This window comes from Phalaenopsis equestris, unplaced genomic scaffold, assembly GCF_001263595.1.
Source record: "Phalaenopsis equestris unplaced genomic scaffold, ASM126359v1 Scaffold000469, whole genome shotgun sequence".
NCBI classification, from domain to species: domain Eukaryota; kingdom Viridiplantae; phylum Streptophyta; class Magnoliopsida; order Asparagales; family Orchidaceae; genus Phalaenopsis; species Phalaenopsis equestris.
The window spans coordinates 758,668-777,382 of NW_018164910.1; the positions used below are offsets into that span (position 1 = coordinate 758,668).

General features: G+C 36.7%; 2 protein-coding genes across 3 annotated transcripts; both read left to right on the forward strand.

Moving 5' to 3' along the window:
• The first annotated feature begins 2,499 nt into the window (after positions 1-2,499).
• Positions 2,500-5,557, forward strand: LOC110027941 (pentatricopeptide repeat-containing protein At2g20540-like). Its single transcript, XM_020729596.1, has 2 exons — positions 2,500-4,198; positions 5,125-5,557. Exons 1-2 carry the CDS (start codon positions 2,588-2,590, stop codon positions 5,179-5,181), a joined length of 1,668 nt encoding a protein of 555 aa, XP_020585255.1. The 5' UTR covers positions 2,500-2,587; the 3' UTR covers positions 5,182-5,557.
• Positions 5,558-9,243: 3,686 nt separating this feature from the next.
• Positions 9,244-14,450, forward strand: LOC110027942 (probable serine/threonine-protein kinase At1g01540). Of its 2 annotated transcripts, XM_020729597.1 has the most exons (6): positions 9,247-10,104; positions 10,188-10,415; positions 11,109-11,279; positions 11,884-12,013; positions 12,099-12,308; positions 14,170-14,450. In XM_020729597.1, exons 1-6 carry the CDS (start codon positions 9,482-9,484, stop codon positions 14,293-14,295), a joined length of 1,488 nt encoding a protein of 495 aa, XP_020585256.1. In that variant the 5' UTR covers positions 9,247-9,481; the 3' UTR covers positions 14,296-14,450. The 2 variants fall into 2 exon arrangements, with proteins under 2 accessions (XP_020585257.1, XP_020585256.1); XM_020729598.1 differs by lacking the exon at positions 11,109-11,279 and having other exon boundaries at positions 9,244-10,104.
• Positions 14,451-18,715: the final 4,265 nt, after the last annotated feature.

Below are 18,715 nucleotides of genomic sequence, written 5' to 3' on the forward strand. Positions count from 1 at the left end.
AATTATTTTTTTATTATTCGTCTATATATTATAGTTAGGGTTTGTTTGGGGTGGTAGTGCGGTACCGCACCACAATTTTGTCTGCTTGCGTAAACTGCTTCTTGACGGTGTTTTCAAAAAATTGCTGTTAAAATCTGTGTTTTCCTACCTGTTCTGACTAGGTGCAGTGGTAGCTTTCTAGCTGCGATCTGACTTTTTTTTTTAAAAAAAAAATTGTAACAGCCACCACAACTTTTTGAATACAGATTAAAGTTTCAGGAGCTTCACAACATATTTTAATAAGTTACAGCTGCCGTAAGGAGACTCTTAATTTTAAATAAGTTCCAAAATTTTTTAAATTTATCATGTTCAAACTAAAAAGAGATCGGCATAGATATACCACAAATTCTTTTTATATTTACATATCTAATATCTATATATATATATAAACTAAATTTTTATACTTATTTAATGTTTAATGTCATAATTACATCAATTTATATGCCTTTTTATATGAATATATATGCGTAAAAAGGCCTTTTGATTTCTTAAAACTAATCTTAGTAATATTAAAATTATAAACGTTATATAAATAGATATTAAAATTTAATTAACTATTACATATATAAATTTATAGGAACTCAATAGTGTAAATAAAAAATATGTCTTCACGAATCTCGAAAAAGTACAACTAATTTAGTTTATGAATACAAATGGACAGTGTATCGAGATAGTCAAAAGATGAAAACACCAATGTTGTTCCCTTCGGTCAGAATTCTTGGCCAACCGAACGGAATCATTGCTGAAAAAAGGAGCCCAATTAGAGGAACAATTTTTCATGACAAGCTCTCTCGCCTGATTTTAGAACTCCTCATAAAATGGCCCAATGGGCCCGGACAGAATGCTTTTTTGATCCACTGAGAATGCTTATTGTCCAAGAAGTGCTAACCTTTAGATTACGATGATGCACGATGATGCACCCCTTGTCAGACTCCCCAATTCACCCTAACGAAGAGAGGGCCACTCGTTAGAATTATCACTTGAGAGGTCGATCGACGATCTTTCGACCGACCAAAGGCTCTAATCGGACCAAGCGACAAAGTTTTAGAGTCATCAGATGCCCCTCTGAAGCGGTTGTGCTTACGAAACAATGCTAAGATCTGTTTTGAGTACGAAATGGTGTCATAATCGATTATGAATATAAAAAGATATCATAATATCTTGTAACGTCCCTATTAAAACAGAAAAAAATATGCAATTTTATATTAAATACCTCAAAAATTTCCAAATAAGAAGTCATTTCTACAATAAAAGACTAATAAATTTACTCCATTAAAACTCTTGCATCTATTTGCACCCTCTCTTTCTCTATTTTTCCCTCGTCCGTCCTAAGTCCTATAACTTGAGTATATATATAATCCTTGATACGATGCCAACAAAATTTCATCATCGGCGTGAATCTCGAGGCAATATTTTGAGTAAGAAATGTTCAAATCTTGATAAAAAGTCATTCAGAACTCCGATTTCAACAAACTTATCGACAAACTGACCTGCTCAATGAAACTGATCCAATGATATAAAAACTAGTCCAATCCGAGTCAAATAAAGTCCATATCAAGTGATTAAATCATTCTTGAAAGATTTCCGGAGACATTTGGAAGATCAAACGATTGTCAAATTCAGCGAGTTCATAGTCGAATCGAGCGTTTCAACAAGATAAATCTAACGAGCCAAAGATTGCCCAATTTCGACATCGTTAAGGCACGCAAATGTTTATCAAATGACATCTGATCTTTCGACATCGTTAAGGCACTCAAATGTTTATCAAATGACATCTGATTGATGGAAGCTCTCCAGACCGTCAGATCAAAATGATTCATATTCTTTCATTAATTGCACTCAGAACACTATAAATAGACGTCGACTACTACTAATCGACGACAACCACCGCCGACCTCTGTCGACCACCGCCGAACAACGCTGATAGCCGCCAATCACCGCTGACCTCTGTCAACCACCACCGTCAGTCGACAACCACCGCTGACCTCTGTCGACCACCGTTGGTCGTCGTCGGTCCTCGTTGACCTCCGTTGAACAGCCGACCTCCGTCAACCACCGCTGACTAGACGTCGTCAGTCGCTATTATAACTCGGAAAGCTAGTAACCCTTTCCCGCTTGTGAAACAATGAGCATCTGTAATCATCAACTTATAGTGAATTTTTACAACTGGGTTAGACCCCGTCGTTTTTTCCTTTTACGGGTTTTCCACATAAAAACTTCTGGTGTTATCACAGCTTGATTCATTTTTATCTGAGTGTGTGTTGAATTCTCGCGCAACGCTAAGGCGATAATTCATTACTCTACCGCCGCGAATTTTCTAGCACACATCAATCCCCAATGAGTTAATATTAATTGTATTTTCGATGTGATTAAAGCATTTAATGTTATATTATTATATAACTAAATATTCAAATTTTGTGTTAAATATGTTAGAAACATAAAAATGGGACCCCCTCTTGAGCTACTGCATGATGATGGTTCTTGCTTCCACGAGCAGACGCCGATACGGCTTCGTCGCACCGCCGCCGCATTTGTTCATCGATCACCGATGAGAATAAGCTCAAGACGCTTAACCAGAGAAATCGAGGACCAACTCTATGCCCACTTAACAAAATGCACTAGCATCAAACACCTGAACAAGATCCACGCTCAAATCCTCGTCTCCTTCCTCTCCCAAAGCAGCTTCCTCTCAACCCAAATCATCAACATCTGCACCACCAATGGCAGAATCGATTACGCCTATCAGGTCTTCAACCAAGTTCTCGACCCCAACATCTTCCTTTACAACGCCATGATCAAAGCCTGCACCCAAAACCTCCGCTTCCTCGAGGCCGTCGACCTCTACAGGCAAATCCTCCGTCGCTCAAAATCCGGGGATAGGTTTACTTATCCTTTCGTTCTCAAAGCCTGCGCTGGGCTTCTTAATAATCTGCTCGGGAAGCAGATTCATGTCCGAACAATCATTTCCGGTCTCAATTCCAATCCTTTTGTCAGCAATTCTCTTATAGAGATGTACGCTAAGGTGGACGATTTGATTCACGCGCATAAGGTGCTCGACGAAATGCCTCTGAAAGACCCGGTTACCTGGAATACTCTCATAAGCAGTCATTCAAGATTAGGGCAGATGAAGAAAGCCATGGCCATCTTCAATTCCATGCCGAATAGAACTCTAATCTCTTGGACTGCAATAATATCGGGTTACTCCATGGCTGGTCGTTATTCGGAAGCAGTTGAGACCTTTCGCCGGATGCAAATCGAAGGATTCGAGCCTGACGAAGTGAGCATCATCTCCGTTCTTGCCGCCATTTGTGATCTTGAGCTTGGAAAATGGATTCAGGTCTACGCAGAAAAACATGGGTTTCTGCAAAAAACTATTGTCTGCAATGCCCTGATTGAAATGTACTGTAGGTTTGGCTGCATTAACCAAGCTCTGCAGATTTTCAGAAAAACTACTGAAAGAGACGTCATTTCCTGGAGCACAATGGTTTTGGGACTGGCGATGAATGGAAGAGAAGAAGAAGCTGTGAAGCTGTTTGTAGAAATGGAGGAAGAAGGCAGAGTAAGACCAAACGGTGTGACTTTTCTGGGACTGTTAACTGGTTGTGCTCATACTGGGTTGGTGCAACAAGGACTCCAGTATTTAAGCTCAATGAAAGAGATTTATGGAATCGAACCTGGAGTCGAGCATTATGGTTGTATCGTTGATCTTCTGAGTCGATCAGGGTGCATCCGTTTGGCCACCGAGTTCATCGGTAACATGCCAATTATGCCGGATGCAGCTATCTGGGGGTCACTGCTCAGTGGTTGTAGAGCTCATGGCAACCTGGAGGTGGCTGCAATGGCGATGGAGGAGTTGGTGAGGCTGGAACCAGATGACTTGGGGAACTATGTGCTTTTATCAAACATATATGCTGGGGAGAAAAGGTGGGAAGATGTGGGGAAGATGAGGAGATTAATGAGGAGCAGGAGGTTGAAGAAAGAGCCTGGTTGCAGCTCCATTGAAATTGAGAATGGAGTTGAAGAGTTCATGGCTGGAGATGAGAGACATCTAAGAAATGTTGAGATGGCTGATATGCTGCAGGTTTTAGCCATGGCTGCCGGGAAATCTGGAGATTTGAGCAGCTTGGAAGATGAGGAAGATGACACTGATTCTCTTGAGGTATGTTGTTTTGGTTAAGTTTTTAATGTAATGAAAATAACATGACTGGTAGAGTTTGCAGAACCCAACGCAAGGAATTTACATACTTAGCACATGATTCTTATGTATTCACATATCTCACACCAAAACTTCCATATTTACATACATAGTACTTTGGCATTTTAAACCTATGCATGAAAAGGTGTATTTTATTTCAGAAAAAAAAATGAAAAAGAAATTTATATTTGACTTTTAAATCCGAGAACTGTCATCTGATCTTGACAAAAAATGCCGTGGCTTTCAACAAATTAATGAAATTTCAAGAAAAGTGCTTGTTTTTCATTTGCTTCTTTAGGTTGGAGGGAGTACGATGTTAATATAAAGGAGATTCAAATGTAGGATCTTGACAATAATTTATGATAGGAAGATTTACATGCATAACACTCAATTCCTAGGTTTTTACATATCTGGTTAATATGATAATACTTTTGAAGTGGTAAGGAAGATTTAGGTGATATAAATGCAATGTAAAGTTTAGGTGTTGGATATGTGAATATATTAGAATTGGGTGGGATGTATGTAAATGATCCTTTATAATATCTTTACCAGCTGAACTAATTGATAGGCAGGGGTGTGGGGAGAATGATGAGCGACAATTATACAAATTTGATGTTGAACCTTAGCAGTAATTTACAACAGCTTTATCTACTTGAACTAATTGACAGACATTATTCTATAGTTTCATAAGATGTAAGTAACTAAACTAAACAAGGGACAACGTTCTTCTTAGCCTATGTCTAGGTCATAAGAAGAGTTTGAGACCATACTACGGTTAAGCAGGACTTAACCTTGCAATATTTTTCAGGACTCTTCATTCTAAGAGGTGTATGTATAGCTAAGGCTCCTCTTAATACAAGAAATCTTCCTGAAATTCTTTATACTTACAGGCGTGGGTGTACACATGTCTGGCGCGGCACGTGTGTTCTGATAGAACCAGACGCTAGTGCACTCGTGTCAGTAGTAGGCGCACTATTTTCTCGTGGAAGCGGGCATGGGTGCACTATGAATTAGGCGCGGGGGTGTTGGACCCTGGTAGATGTTGGGTGTGTTGTCCAAAAAATGTGGGTGCGCCCTGGCATTGGCACGGTTATTCCACCGCTCTGCTCGCAAATGTGTTGTGGGTAGATCCGGCATGAGGGCTCTCCAACTTAGGCGCAAGTGTGCTATGGCACTGGAAGTCAATGTGGATGTGCTTGGCAACAATGCGGGTGCGCCCTCTTGAGCCTTGGTGCGGATGTGCTCCAACTCTTACTCAGGTGCGCTAGCTTAGTTTTTTACCATTTAGCTCCCCAATTTGCCTATTTCTCTTTCCCAAGTGGTTTAAGTCTTGGAACCTGCACACCACTACAAAATACCTTTCCCAATTGTCACATGATCCTAAAATATGCAGTAAAACAAAAATTAACATACTAGAAAGTTGCACATATTTATCCACATCAATTCTTGAGAATTGCATGTTGAAGTTGATATTTTAACTTTCCATCTTATGTTGCACTCCAAATTGACTATTTGAATTGTTAAAATAGCTTGTAATTTAGGTTTATCAGAAGAATATTAGAATCACAACTAAGTTAATACACAAACACTTTGTGGAATAGGAATGTTACTTAGAGGTGTTTGTAATCATTTAGGGAAATAGGGATTTCTATGAGTCTTTGCATAATTAAGGAAACTTGGCCATAATATAAGACTTCAGTATCTTTTATGTCTTGGAAGAGAATACTAAGTGTTCCCAATCGTCAACTAGTTTATGAAAAATCTAGTGGAGGATCGTTGAACTATTACATAAAATTCAAGGAATTTTATTAATATTAGCAACACACGGACCCTTAGTTTAGTCATTTTAAAAATAGTACTTTTAGAAAACTCTTCAAAATTTTAATGATTTGAATTAAACTAAGAATTAGTATGCTCATATTTAAGCTATTTTTAGAATTAACACGTTATTCGTGGGAACAATAACTCATACTTAAAAATCTGAATATTACTTGATCAACATACTAATTATTTTTATTTTTAACTAAGTTATGATTCTAAAGTCTTTGTTGTATAACATATACCTGTTTATATGAATTTTGAGAAAATCCAACGAACAAAAAATATATGAGTATAGCCCATCTACAGAAGACCTAGGGCTCAGAGACGGACAACTAAGGGCCCATAGATGGAAGATCAAAAGTCCATCAACTAAATACTATGTGTCCACTATCAAAATATCGAAGGACCTGTTTGATAAGGCGCTACCTCCTTAAGGTGGGTTTGAAAGAAGTCCGAACGAAATACTAGAGTCTAACGAGCCAAGCGGGGAGGCATCAACCTATCTCTCATCGTAACTCGATTCAAAGGAAGAATACAACATCCACAACTATTCTATGGACGCCCTTGAAATTTTTCATTAGGTGCTGAGAACTAACCATCACATAACCATACAAATCATCCTCAAAGGATCACATATTCACATCGTCCATCGTCGAGAAGTAAGTTACCTGTGAGATTACAATGATTCACCATCTATTTGATAGTTTATCATTGTTATGATGACGGGAGTTTCTTATCCAATGATCAATAGTCGACAATCAAACTAACATAGGCGACCGACAAAACTAAGTCGATTGAGTCATGCCTCGCCGACTCGAATAACATCAAAGGTTGATTGACAAACTTGATTCGGCGAAGGCGAACGAGCAGGTATGGCCGAACCAGAACCAACTAAATTTAGCCGACCGAGTCATAGGGTGGCTGAACCAAAATCTCATATATGTAAAATACCTAAAATATATTATAACCCCTCCATTAAATCAGGGGCAAATATATACCTTCATATATTGTATCTACATTTCTTATAAACAGAGAGATCATTTTTTCAGAAATGACTAATCAACAATTCAAATTATTACCATGCACTTCCTTTTTTGCCCCCCCCCTCTCATATTTTAAGCTCTATTCCTTAGGTGAGATTCACTGGAAAATCAGAATTCAACAGTCTCTTCTTTATTTTAAGCCCTTCATTTTTGTTTTTCAACATAGTTTTTATAAACTATTTTTCATTTTTTTTAGAAAAATTTAAATTCAATTTTTATAAAATCCAATAAACAAATTAGTTTTTTTCAAAAACAAATTGGTGATTTGTTTATATGGGATAATTTTGCGCTCAAAATATTATTATTTACAAATCTAGTCTTTTCTTTCAACCATTTTCGTCATAAATATCAGAACTCGTGATAAAATGAATATTATTGTCACATGATTGGCATATGTTACTCAATTATCATGTATTTATATATCAAATATTTAAATTTTAATTTTTTACATATATGTCATTTTCCTTATCCATGAATTAAAGGGAAAATCATGTCATGTTTCTAGAATTTATAATTTTCTATATAAATAATAAAATTTAATATTTTTATTTGATTTAAGCCATAAGATTACTTGTAAAAAAAATATGTTCAATTTAAAAAATAATTATATATTTATAATATTTTTCATTATTTTTTAAGGAGTTATTTTCTCTATTATAGCTTTATAATCAACTTTTCAGAAAGCTATAAACATGGGTTTATTATTCGGGGTCTGTTTGTTGATTTAACCAGCTTTATTTTTCAAGTGGTCCAAAACTAAACTATAGTTAAACCAGCAAAACCTTGAATAGAAAAAAGGCTTTGCATCAGCCACAACAAATATAAGCAATCAAATTGAAGCAATTATCTATTAAAATTTATAAACATTAAATATGATTCCATCATTGAATGCTTTAGGGTCCGTTTGGGGTCGCAGTGCTTTGGTTGTGCGACACCACACCACAGTTTTGTCTGTCTGGGTAAACTGCGTTTTAACAGCTTTTTCAAAAAGCTGATGCTGAAATCTGATGTTTCCCGCCAGTCCTGACTAGGGGTGGTGGCAGTTTTCGAATTGCGGTCTAAAAATTTAAAATTGTAATTGCTACCGCAGTTTTTTTTAACATCAAATTATTTTTCAACAGCTTCACAACTGTTTTTAAATAAACTGCACCTGCCCCCAAACAGTCCCTTAATCCTGTTTAAAAAGCTCAACTTGACCTTACACACCCACACGACTTTTAACATCAAATTATTTTTCAACAGCTTCACAACTATTTTTAAATAAACTACACCTGCCCCCCCAAACAGTCCCTTAATCCTGTTTAAAAAGCTTAACTTGACCTTACACACCCACACGACTCAAACTCGACTCAAAAAATTCGGATTAGGGTTAACCCAATTATTTTTCGAGTAGGATTCGGGTCTAAAAATTTGACATGTAAAAATTTTAGGACAACATTAGGTTGAACATGAAAGACGTGAATAAATACGAAAAAATTGATTGTACTCTTAATTCTTATATTATTGCTTATGCTCGACTCAAAAAATTCGGATTAGGGTTAACCCAATTATTTTTCGAGTAGGGTTCGGGTCTAAAAATTTGACATGTAAAAATTTTAGGACAGCATTAGGTTGAACATGAAAAACGTGAATAAATACGAAAAAATTGATTGTATTCTTAATTCTTATATTATTGCTTATCATATATAAACAGAAGATTTTGTTTTTTTAAATCGTCTATCATTGCTTTTTAAATATTAGAAATATAATTTATTATTAAAATTTAAGCTAGTAGGTTAAACAAGTCTTTTTCAGGTCAATCGTGTATACGTTGAGTTAGTTTTGGATCGAGTTTTCTAACCCATTTAGTATTAGAGTTGGGTTCAGATTGATCTAATTCGGGTCAGATCATTTTTTAAATCTGACCCGAATTCCACCTAAAAATGATCTGACCCGAATTCCACCTACCGACACGAATTGAAATCTCACTCTCTTTTAACTTAATTTCGATAACCTCCTCCACTTCCATATAAACAAACGCTTCAAATCTTAATTAGTCTCCAGTAACATGCAGTAAATGATAATTAAATCCGCCATTAACTGATACGTGTCACTGTCAGATGAACTAAGCAAGCCGCAGCTTCTCTGAGCGAAAAAAGCTGTGAGAACTGCTAACCCCTATTTGATTAATCACAGAGTGCCATCAAGCCAGCTGTCATCCCCTTCCCCCCTTTCCTCTCTAGGAGGAGAGGGGATTCGCTCCACTGATTTCATCTTCAAAATCCATTTTTGGGGCGAGCACATCAGTTGAAACCCTGCAAAATCCCATCTTGCTGGCGAAATCGATTTCATTTCTGTTAATTCTCTCCGCATTGCGGTCACTGAAGCAAAGGGGATTAGGAGGATGACGAAGGTTAGCAGCTCTCCTAATCTCAGCGACGATCTCTCAAAGCGGACTGTTATCTTCGGCCTCCATCTGTGGGTGATCATCGGAATCTGCGTCGGCGCGGCCTTCGTCCTCCTCCTCTTCCTCATCTCACTCTGGTTAGCCTCTCGACGCACTTCATCCAGCTCGAAACTCCCAATCCCTACGGTCTCCAAAGAAATCCTTGAAGTCTCCACTGTCCCCTCCGATCCAAAATCCTTAGCACAAATCCTGCAAAAACCTCTTTCTGAATCTAATCGCTCCCCTGTTTCAGTGGAGAAGCAGGCACTTCTTCTGTCAAGGGAAGAAGATTGCCCGGCTGGAATCAATAGAATCCATATTGAGATCGGTAAAGACCATAGAATCACTTATCCGGAGTGCGGCGGCGGAGAGAACCGGTCCGGCGAGCAGCTTGTCGCCATTGTTGCACCTGAAGTCTCGCATTTAGGATGGGGGCATTGGTTCACTCTCCGGGAGCTCGAGGTGGCCACCAATATGTTCACCGACGAGAATGTTATCGGAGAAGGTGGGTATGGGATCGTCTACCATGGAGTTTTGACTGATAACACTCACATCGCAGTGAAGAATTTGCTCAACAATCGGTATTTGTAATTTACTTAAAAATCACAGTTTTCTTTTTCTGATTCGAGTAATGAAAAAAATGTGTCATCTTTGTTGTTTGCAGCGGGCAAGCTGAGAGGGAATTCAAGGTAGAAGTTGAAGCCATTGGTAGGGTTCGGCATAAGAATTTGGTGAGACTGCTAGGCTATTGTGCTGAAGGTGCTCACAGGATGCTTGTATATGAATATGTGGATAATGGAAACTTAGAACAATGGCTTCATGGCGATGTTGGACCTATCAGTCCTCTTACATGGGAGATTAGAATGGAGATTATACTCGGAACTGCTAAAGGGTAAGTACAATATTATTTAACAATGAAATATGTTTAGGAAACTTCTTAGGAAGAATTAAGCCGAACTCTTAAACATCGAGGTATCTTTTTGTGTGGGAGCACTCCTGGAATTGATGACCTTTTAGGAAGTTACACCAAGGGGGACAAAACCATGTGGTTATTAGGCCAATGTGGAAGATAACTTGATGGACGAGCGTTTGGGATATTACACATTGTACCAGAGCATTATACGAGCTTAAAAATGAGAATTAAGTGTTATATAGAATAAGATGCTATGCCATGGGAGTCACCTCTTGAACCCTAGATGGGACAAAGTGCTACATGGTGAGAGCCACCTCTTGAATATGTAGGAAACACCTCTAAAATCTTATGTTTGGTTGATGATTATGTGCTAAGAGCACAGATGAGGATGTTAGTAGCTCAAGTGGGGGAGATAGTGAAACCTTAAGTAAAATAAAGCTGAACTCTCAAACATCGAAGCATCTTTTGGTATAACAATTGGAAGTTCATTAAAAATTCCAAAATTAAGTGTGCTTGTGCAAGAGCACTTTTGAGTGACCTCCTGGGGAGTTACACCTATAAACAAAACTGTGAGACCCTTAGGCCAAAACATGCAATATTTTGATGGATGAGAGTTCATGCTATTATAGAGTCATTATACTGAGTATTACCACTTGGCTAACATAATTGCAGGCTAATGTATTTGCATGAAGGATTAGAACCAAAAGTAGTTCATCGTGATGTTAAATCTAGTAATATCCTACTGGATAAGCAGTGGAATCCCAAAGTTTCTGATTTTGGGCTCGCTAAGCTTTTGGGATCAGAGAGGAGTTATGTCACAACTCGTGTGATGGGAACTTTTGGGTTAGTTCATATTTTCTTAAGACTTTGTTTATTCAATGTTATCTTGGGAAATTTACTTATCTAGTGCATAATTCTTATGTATTTTCATATCTTATTCTTAAACTTCCATATTTACATACATAGCACTTAGGTGCTTTAAACCTATGCATGAAATGGTATATTTCACTTTTAAAAAATTGTAATAGTGCTATTTTTCATGTGATATTAAAAATTTAAGTGTTGTGTGTAAATATTAATTTTTAGGTGTGAGATATGGAAATACATTAGATTTACAATCTTATAAAAATTTGTGTATATTCAGATTTAATGTTTAGTTGTTTCCATTCCATGTCATTTTAATGCTGCTTCTGCATCCTAAACTTTCATATTTACATATTTAAATACTTCGGTGCTTTAAACCTATGCATGAAAATATGTATTTAATTTTTAAATAGTGGAAATAGGGCTATTTTTTATGTGATATTTAAGATTTGAGTGCTTTGTGTATAAATATGAAAGTTTCGGCGTGAGATATGTAAATACATTAGATTGGAGTGCCTATAATCTTACATAAATGTGTGTATATTCATGTATAATATCTTGTTTTTGGCATTCTATGTAATAGATATGTTGCTCCTGAATATGCAAGCACGGGAATGTTGAATGAAAGGAGTGATGTTTACAGCTTTGGCATTCTGATAATGGAGATAATTTCCGGTCGAAACCCTGTCGACTACAGCAGGCCTCAAGGAGAGGTAAGTATATGATGGATTAAATGGCCATGAAGTTTATATTATGAGTTAAATTTGTATGTTATTCAAAGCTGCTGGATTTTTTCAGGTTAATCTGGTTGACTGGCTTAAGATGATGGTTAGCAGCAGGAAGTCTGAAGCTGTCTTGGATCCCAAGGTGGCTGAGAAACCTTCTTCTAGAGCGTTGAAAAGAGCTCTCTTAGTGGCGTTGAGATGTGTTGATCCAGATGCACAAAAGAGACCGAAAATGGGTCATGTTATACACATGCTTGAAGTTGATGATTTCCCTTACAGAGATGTAAGTTGTAACTCTGTTAATTTTAATATTTTGGGGAACTCACATACATACCGCACAATTCTTATGCATTTCCATATCTAACACATAAAATTTCATATTTACATTTATAGCACTTTGGTGTCTGAATTTCACTTCTTAAAAAGTAGGTGATAATGATATTTTTTTACACGTGAAATTAAAGATTTGTGTGCTATGCATGTCAATATGATATGTTAATATATAAGAATTGTGTGGAATGTATGTAAATGCTTCTTTATTTTTTTCCTTATTATTTGTTAGGGAAGGCAATGAGAAGATATGATATTATTTGAACCTTCTACTGCTTAACTGGTAAAGAAAATTAGGATTTAAATTATCGGAGACAATGAATATTCGAAAAAGCAGGAGTTAAAGCTTAGTTGCAAGAGAGAATTTAAACATTAAGATTTCATATCACACATAATTAACTTTCTTTTTTCGTAGGGGGGATTTACATACATAGCATGTATAATATTGGGATTTACATATTTAACATTTGAATTTCACTCTTTACTAATATATTACATTCAAAACATCAAAATAAAATAAATATAGCATCCACCCTAACCGATTTCTTCATTGGGTCGCCTAATTTCGATTGCATCTGAAAGCTGACATTTCTAGCAAATGTGCGATGGGCACTTAATCGTAGTCATCCTTCTTCTGTCCAGTGAGTGTCCAACGAGCGACTGATACTAGTTGGCTTCTTTCGTCGGGCGCTTAGCTAATGTAAATAGCAAATGTTAGGCATTAAATATGTAAATCTTAATATTTTGAGTGCTTTGCATGTAAATAGCAAATTGTGGAGGGTGAGAGCCATTAAAACCTCTCTTGAGTGCACCACTCTTACCTGAGTCCTGGAGTGATGCCATGAGATCATTTTCTTCTACTCATGGAATTTCGTAAGCTCTTTGGGGAGTATGTTGGACGATAATCTCCATCAATGTTTGGGGTATCTAACACCTAAATTTTGCTTTTTACATCTATACCGCCTTGATCATTTATATCACCCAGAAAATATCACCTGCATATATATATTAGTTAAAATTTTGGTGTTATGGCATTATCTTAAACGCTTTATTTAAGTAAATCTTTCTAAATGTTTTTTTATGGCATTATTTTTGTTATCTTGAACGCATTAGATATCTCGGGTCTATTGTTCAAAGTGATGGTGATATAGATAGGAATGTTATTAGTAAACTTCAAGTTGGTTGGTTTAAAGTGGAGGAATGCATTAGACTTATTGTGTGATAGAAAAATACCGCTTAGACTGAAAGGAAAATTTTATAAGATGGTGGTGAGACCTGCAATGCTTTGTGGTGCAGATTGTTGACCTTTAAAAGGGTAGCATAAAACAAAGTTAAGTATTGTTGAGATTAGAATGCTTAGGTGAATGAGTGACTTAACACTTAGAGACAAAATGTCAAATGAGAATATCGTGATAGGGTTGGCGTAGATCAAGTGGTGGACAAGATTACAGAGAGTTATCTTAGATGGTTTGGTCACATTAAACCTCTGTCATCTGATGGTCCTGCTAGGAGAGTAGATGTGTTAGATTTGTCATATGTTAAGAATGGCGGAGATAGACCTAAAAAGATTTGGACATATTGTATAAAAAAATGATCTTAATCTATTAGAATTAGATGAAAATATGACTCTCAATAGGACGCAGTGGAATAAAAAGGATTCATATATCCGACCCCACTTAGTGGGATAAAGGCTTGTTGTTATTGTTTTTGTAGTTGTTGTTGTTCTATCTTTGTTTCCTTCCTTTTGCAAACTAGATATTAAATTGATGCTCTTTATTTAATCAGTTTTGTTCTTTTTTTTCGATAAAATTCAGGATCGCCGTGGCCGGCGAGTTTGTAGAGATCCTCAAGAGAAAGCAGGTTTAATTGAAGATTTAGTGGCTGAATCAAGTGATGGGGGTAAGCTTCAGAGTACTCCTCATGTAGATAAACCTCAATAAAGGATAAATTATGGAGAATAAATTTTTTATCTGTATATTTAAAACTGTGTTTAAGGTTCCTAATTATGGTTTTATTGCTTGATTACTTCTGTGATGAATCAGTATTCTAAAATTGTAGTTTTAGCATCACATCAACTCTGACGGTTTCAAGTTGCTCATATCCCAACTATAAATGTAGTTTTGTAGAGCTGTTCTTGTAGAGCTGTTCTTAAGCTCAGTTCAATTTGGATCTAACATATTGGAAATCTTCATGTTAAATCCCTCCCTTTTTTGGAGAAATATAAATCTCTCTTTTTTGCTCCATAAAAACATATATGCATTTGCATATATACAACACAACTTTTATGTATTTACCTATCTAAAACCTAAACTTCCATATTTACATGCATGACCCTCATTTTTAGCATCATGTCAAAAAAAGTACTATTATTTCTTAAAGTAAAACACATTTTCATGCTTAACTTCATGACTCCAAAATGTTATAAATATATATGAAGTATGTTGATACATAAAAATTTTGTGGTATGTAAATTTGCCATCTTTGTTGTTTTTTGTTGGAAGTTTAGTGCAGTCATTAGTTTCATGCAAGTTTGGATCTCAGGATCTATCTACAATAATTTAAGATATCTCTACAATTAACTGCCACTTATGCACTTGTATTTTGGTTTTTTAGTGTAATGAAAGGTTTTTTTTAGACTGAGAGAGGATTAAAAACAAAATGTGTATGTCATATGTTATCATATAAAATTTTTCTCAGATTTAGCAGATGAAGACACTCAATCTCTGACTTTCACCACAATCTGTGAAGGTTTTGTTTTCTATCTTTAAGTTAGAGATTTGGGCACACCAACATATTATTTATAGTATTTATGATTAAATTATCTATGATAATAATAATAATAATAATAATATCATTACTTATCCAACAGTAGGAGCTTGGTGTGCTAGAGATCCCACTTGCTCTAGTGATTGGACTGTGGATACCATTAGAATTTTTTTATAGATATAACAGTGGAGGTAGCATCACATGGCATTCATGACAGCAAAGACTTGCTGCAGGAGGTTGGAGTTTTTTTTTTGTTTATGATAAGAATCCGTACAGCTGGAAACAATGGTGTGGCATTCTTTGATAGACAATGGACCCCTCGTCCATTAGTGAACTTTAGCTCTCTGCTAGCTTGTGGAAGATGATGGTCGATAACTGTTTATTTCAGCAGGCGACGCGTGGCTTTGTGCTATTTGAGTAGTTCTGTTGTTCTTGTGCTTTGGAATTGGCTGGAAGGAGATAAAAATGTCACTTTGTTCTTTTTGTTTTTTTCTTTCGTTTGATCAGATGATCAGTACATAGCTTAAAAAAATAAGCCTCCTCTATGAGGTAACAAAGCAACTACTATTGAAGACACCATCGCCGAAATTGTGACTGCCCCGCTGGCCGGCCCCTCGGACCGGCCAGACTGTGCCGGCTGACCACTCGGCTGGCTACACTCTACTGGTGGACCACCTGGCCAGTCAACTTGGGCTGATCGGCCACCCGGCCGGCCCCCCTAAACCGACGAGCCACTCGGTCGATCACCCTTTGTCGGACGACCACCCGCTCGAACCACATTGAACTGACCGGCCACTCAGGTGGTCACCCTCTGTTGGCTGACCATCCTGTCGATCACCTTGAACCAATCGATCGATCACTCGACGGACCATCTGGAGATTGAACCGACCAACCACCTGGAGTTAATCTAGCCAGCCACTTGGCGGTTCAAAGCAATGATCGCTCAAAGCACCAGCCATAGTAAAGGTAGACGACGAGCAGCCTTGAGTCGGCCACCCGATGCCAACAAGTCCATTAGGGGAAAAACTGGAGTGCCCCTCGTGGCTTACCTTTAAACAAGGGCACATATGTAATTTCCTCTCCCCTTCTCTACTCTCAATAAATAGAAGAGAGTCACTTGCTAGAAAGTAACTGCTACCTGATTCAGTCTATCCCGGAAGTGAGTGCCAGAATGATTGGGATCTAGACTAGACAGTGCATCCAATCAGGTTCCGGAAGCTACTCATTCTTTCCTTGACTGCTATCCGAATAGACTGGAATTGTAAATATCTCTTACCGGGGAACTGAAAGTCTTGACCATACCTTCTATAAGCTAGGCCTGTCACCCCTTGGATGTAAAAAGGGGTCTCTTTAGCCTCTCTTTTTTCCCCTAAGTAGGGAGCTTGCTCCCCTTCTCCCTCACTTGTTACCTAGACGTGTGGAATAAAAGAGGCCGCCGTGCTCGAGGTCCACCCAAATTTGGTCCCTGATAGGGCAACCTTATTTCTCTCTCTCCCTCTCCCTCTCCTTCTTCTGCTCCGGAATCTGGCTCTATTTTTTGGGCACGGTCCAGGGCACAGATTTGGATTCAACATTCTAAAAAGTACGATAAGCATGAAACATGCCACCAACAAAATGAGGCCTACCTGGTTCAGAACAACCAAGACAAAAAACAAGAAATCAAAAATAAAAAGAAAAAGAATAGTGACATAAAGTGACAAAATGGTGGATTTGACAAGTCAAAAAGTAAAAAGCAAAAAACTGGTAGGACATAAAACCGGAGAAAAGACCAAAAAAATAACTCATGTCATTCCAAGAAGGAAAAGATCCGTATAGAAGTAGGGGAAGGAAGATAAACACATACTCTCTTTACTTTGTTTATTCTTTGTTCCTTAAGGAAGAAAGAAAATGGTAAATGCAAGGAAAATAAATAAATTATAAGAAAATGAAGAGAAAATAATATTAAAATATATTTCTCCCTTCTCACTTAAGCCTATTTTTTTGGAAAACACTCCAAACAAAACAAAAATATTTTCTATTCAAGGCTCTCCTCTGCGACGAGGAAAATAACATTTTCTAAGCCTCACCTTTGGGACGAACAAGTAAGATCTATATCTATCATTTAAGCCTCTCATCCGTGACGAGCATTTCGAGTATCTATCTCTTGACTTGAGTCTCTCCTTCGGGATGAACAAACAAAGCTTTTTCTCCCCTGCAAAAACCTCCAAAAACTCATTCTCAAAACTCAAGTTGGAAAAATCCATGGAGGCAGTTCTCTACCCCATAGCGACAAATTCATAAGGGGTAAGACACAAATCATCCCACTAGCATGTCTTGTCGGTTACCCCTGCAAAGGTCACGACAATACCGCCTAAGATTTGGCGTAAGGTGAGGCCCGCCGGAGGCGATGTTCTGACAAAGGTAAGGAAGATAGGTAAGAAACAAGCTTTAGTTGGGTATTTTTCAATCCAAAAATCTAAGCTTCATTATAATGACTTAAACTCTAACAAATGGTTACTTCTTTAAAAGACTTATTCACTAAATAAATAACAAGGAGATTGTTTAAAAAAATTAGGGTTTATGGAATGATGCTTTTGAGACTAATGAGTTTGTTTCTGTTTATTTTTTATTTTTATTTTTATTTCTGAAGGAGTTGTCAACTTGTCTATCTTCGTATAATTCCATTTTTTGAATAAGTCTCTCTTTCAGATCACAAGAATGATCTAAAGAAGAAAAAAGCCTGAAATGTAGTGACATACTGATCCCAAAACTGTTTATATGCAACAATATAATAATAATTCTGATTATACTTTTTACTTATATTTCTTTATTTTGTAACAAATCAAAAACTTGATCTTGAAGAAAAATAAGAATTTAACTTTTAATTTATATATATTGAGATACTATGCAAGTATATGTATCATTATCAAGTAATATAAAACTTTTTGATTAAGACCTGAATATCGAACCCATATGGAAGATATGCAATATGCACTTTTTAGAAAACTTTCTATTTTTAAAAAGATAATTATTTAAACTAAAGAAAAGACGTATTCGCAGTAAAAAAAGTTTAAATATTTTTGGTCATTTTAATATTTTGACAAAAACAAAACAAGTTTTTGTTCTACAACTCGAGTTTTTGTAGAACAAAAACACTAAATATGAAAATATCTTTCTTCTTATCATGAATCAGTAATAAATATAGGAATTCTGTTGTGGAAGTATGCATATTGTGTTGTGCCAAATAAGAGCAATAATATTATTTACCCTTACTAGAGATGCTATAAAGAACATTGACTAATTTAAAGTTTGAATAGTTTTGAAGACTAGCTAGGCATGGAAGATACTAGATCTGACTCTAGAGTTCCCTCGATTCCCTTCACTTGGGGGCTAACATCTCGTATCAGAACCTAAAATAATAAACCAAGTTGGGGGCTTTAACATGTTACTTTAAAGTCCTCTAACTCTACACCCTTCAATGAATATTTCCCTATTTATTTTCACTCAATCATATGAACTACATTCTTATTTATACAACCTCATGTGATTCTTTCCAATTGTTGACTGAGACAATACCATCCCAGTTCTTACATGTTCTCACAACAAATTTTAACA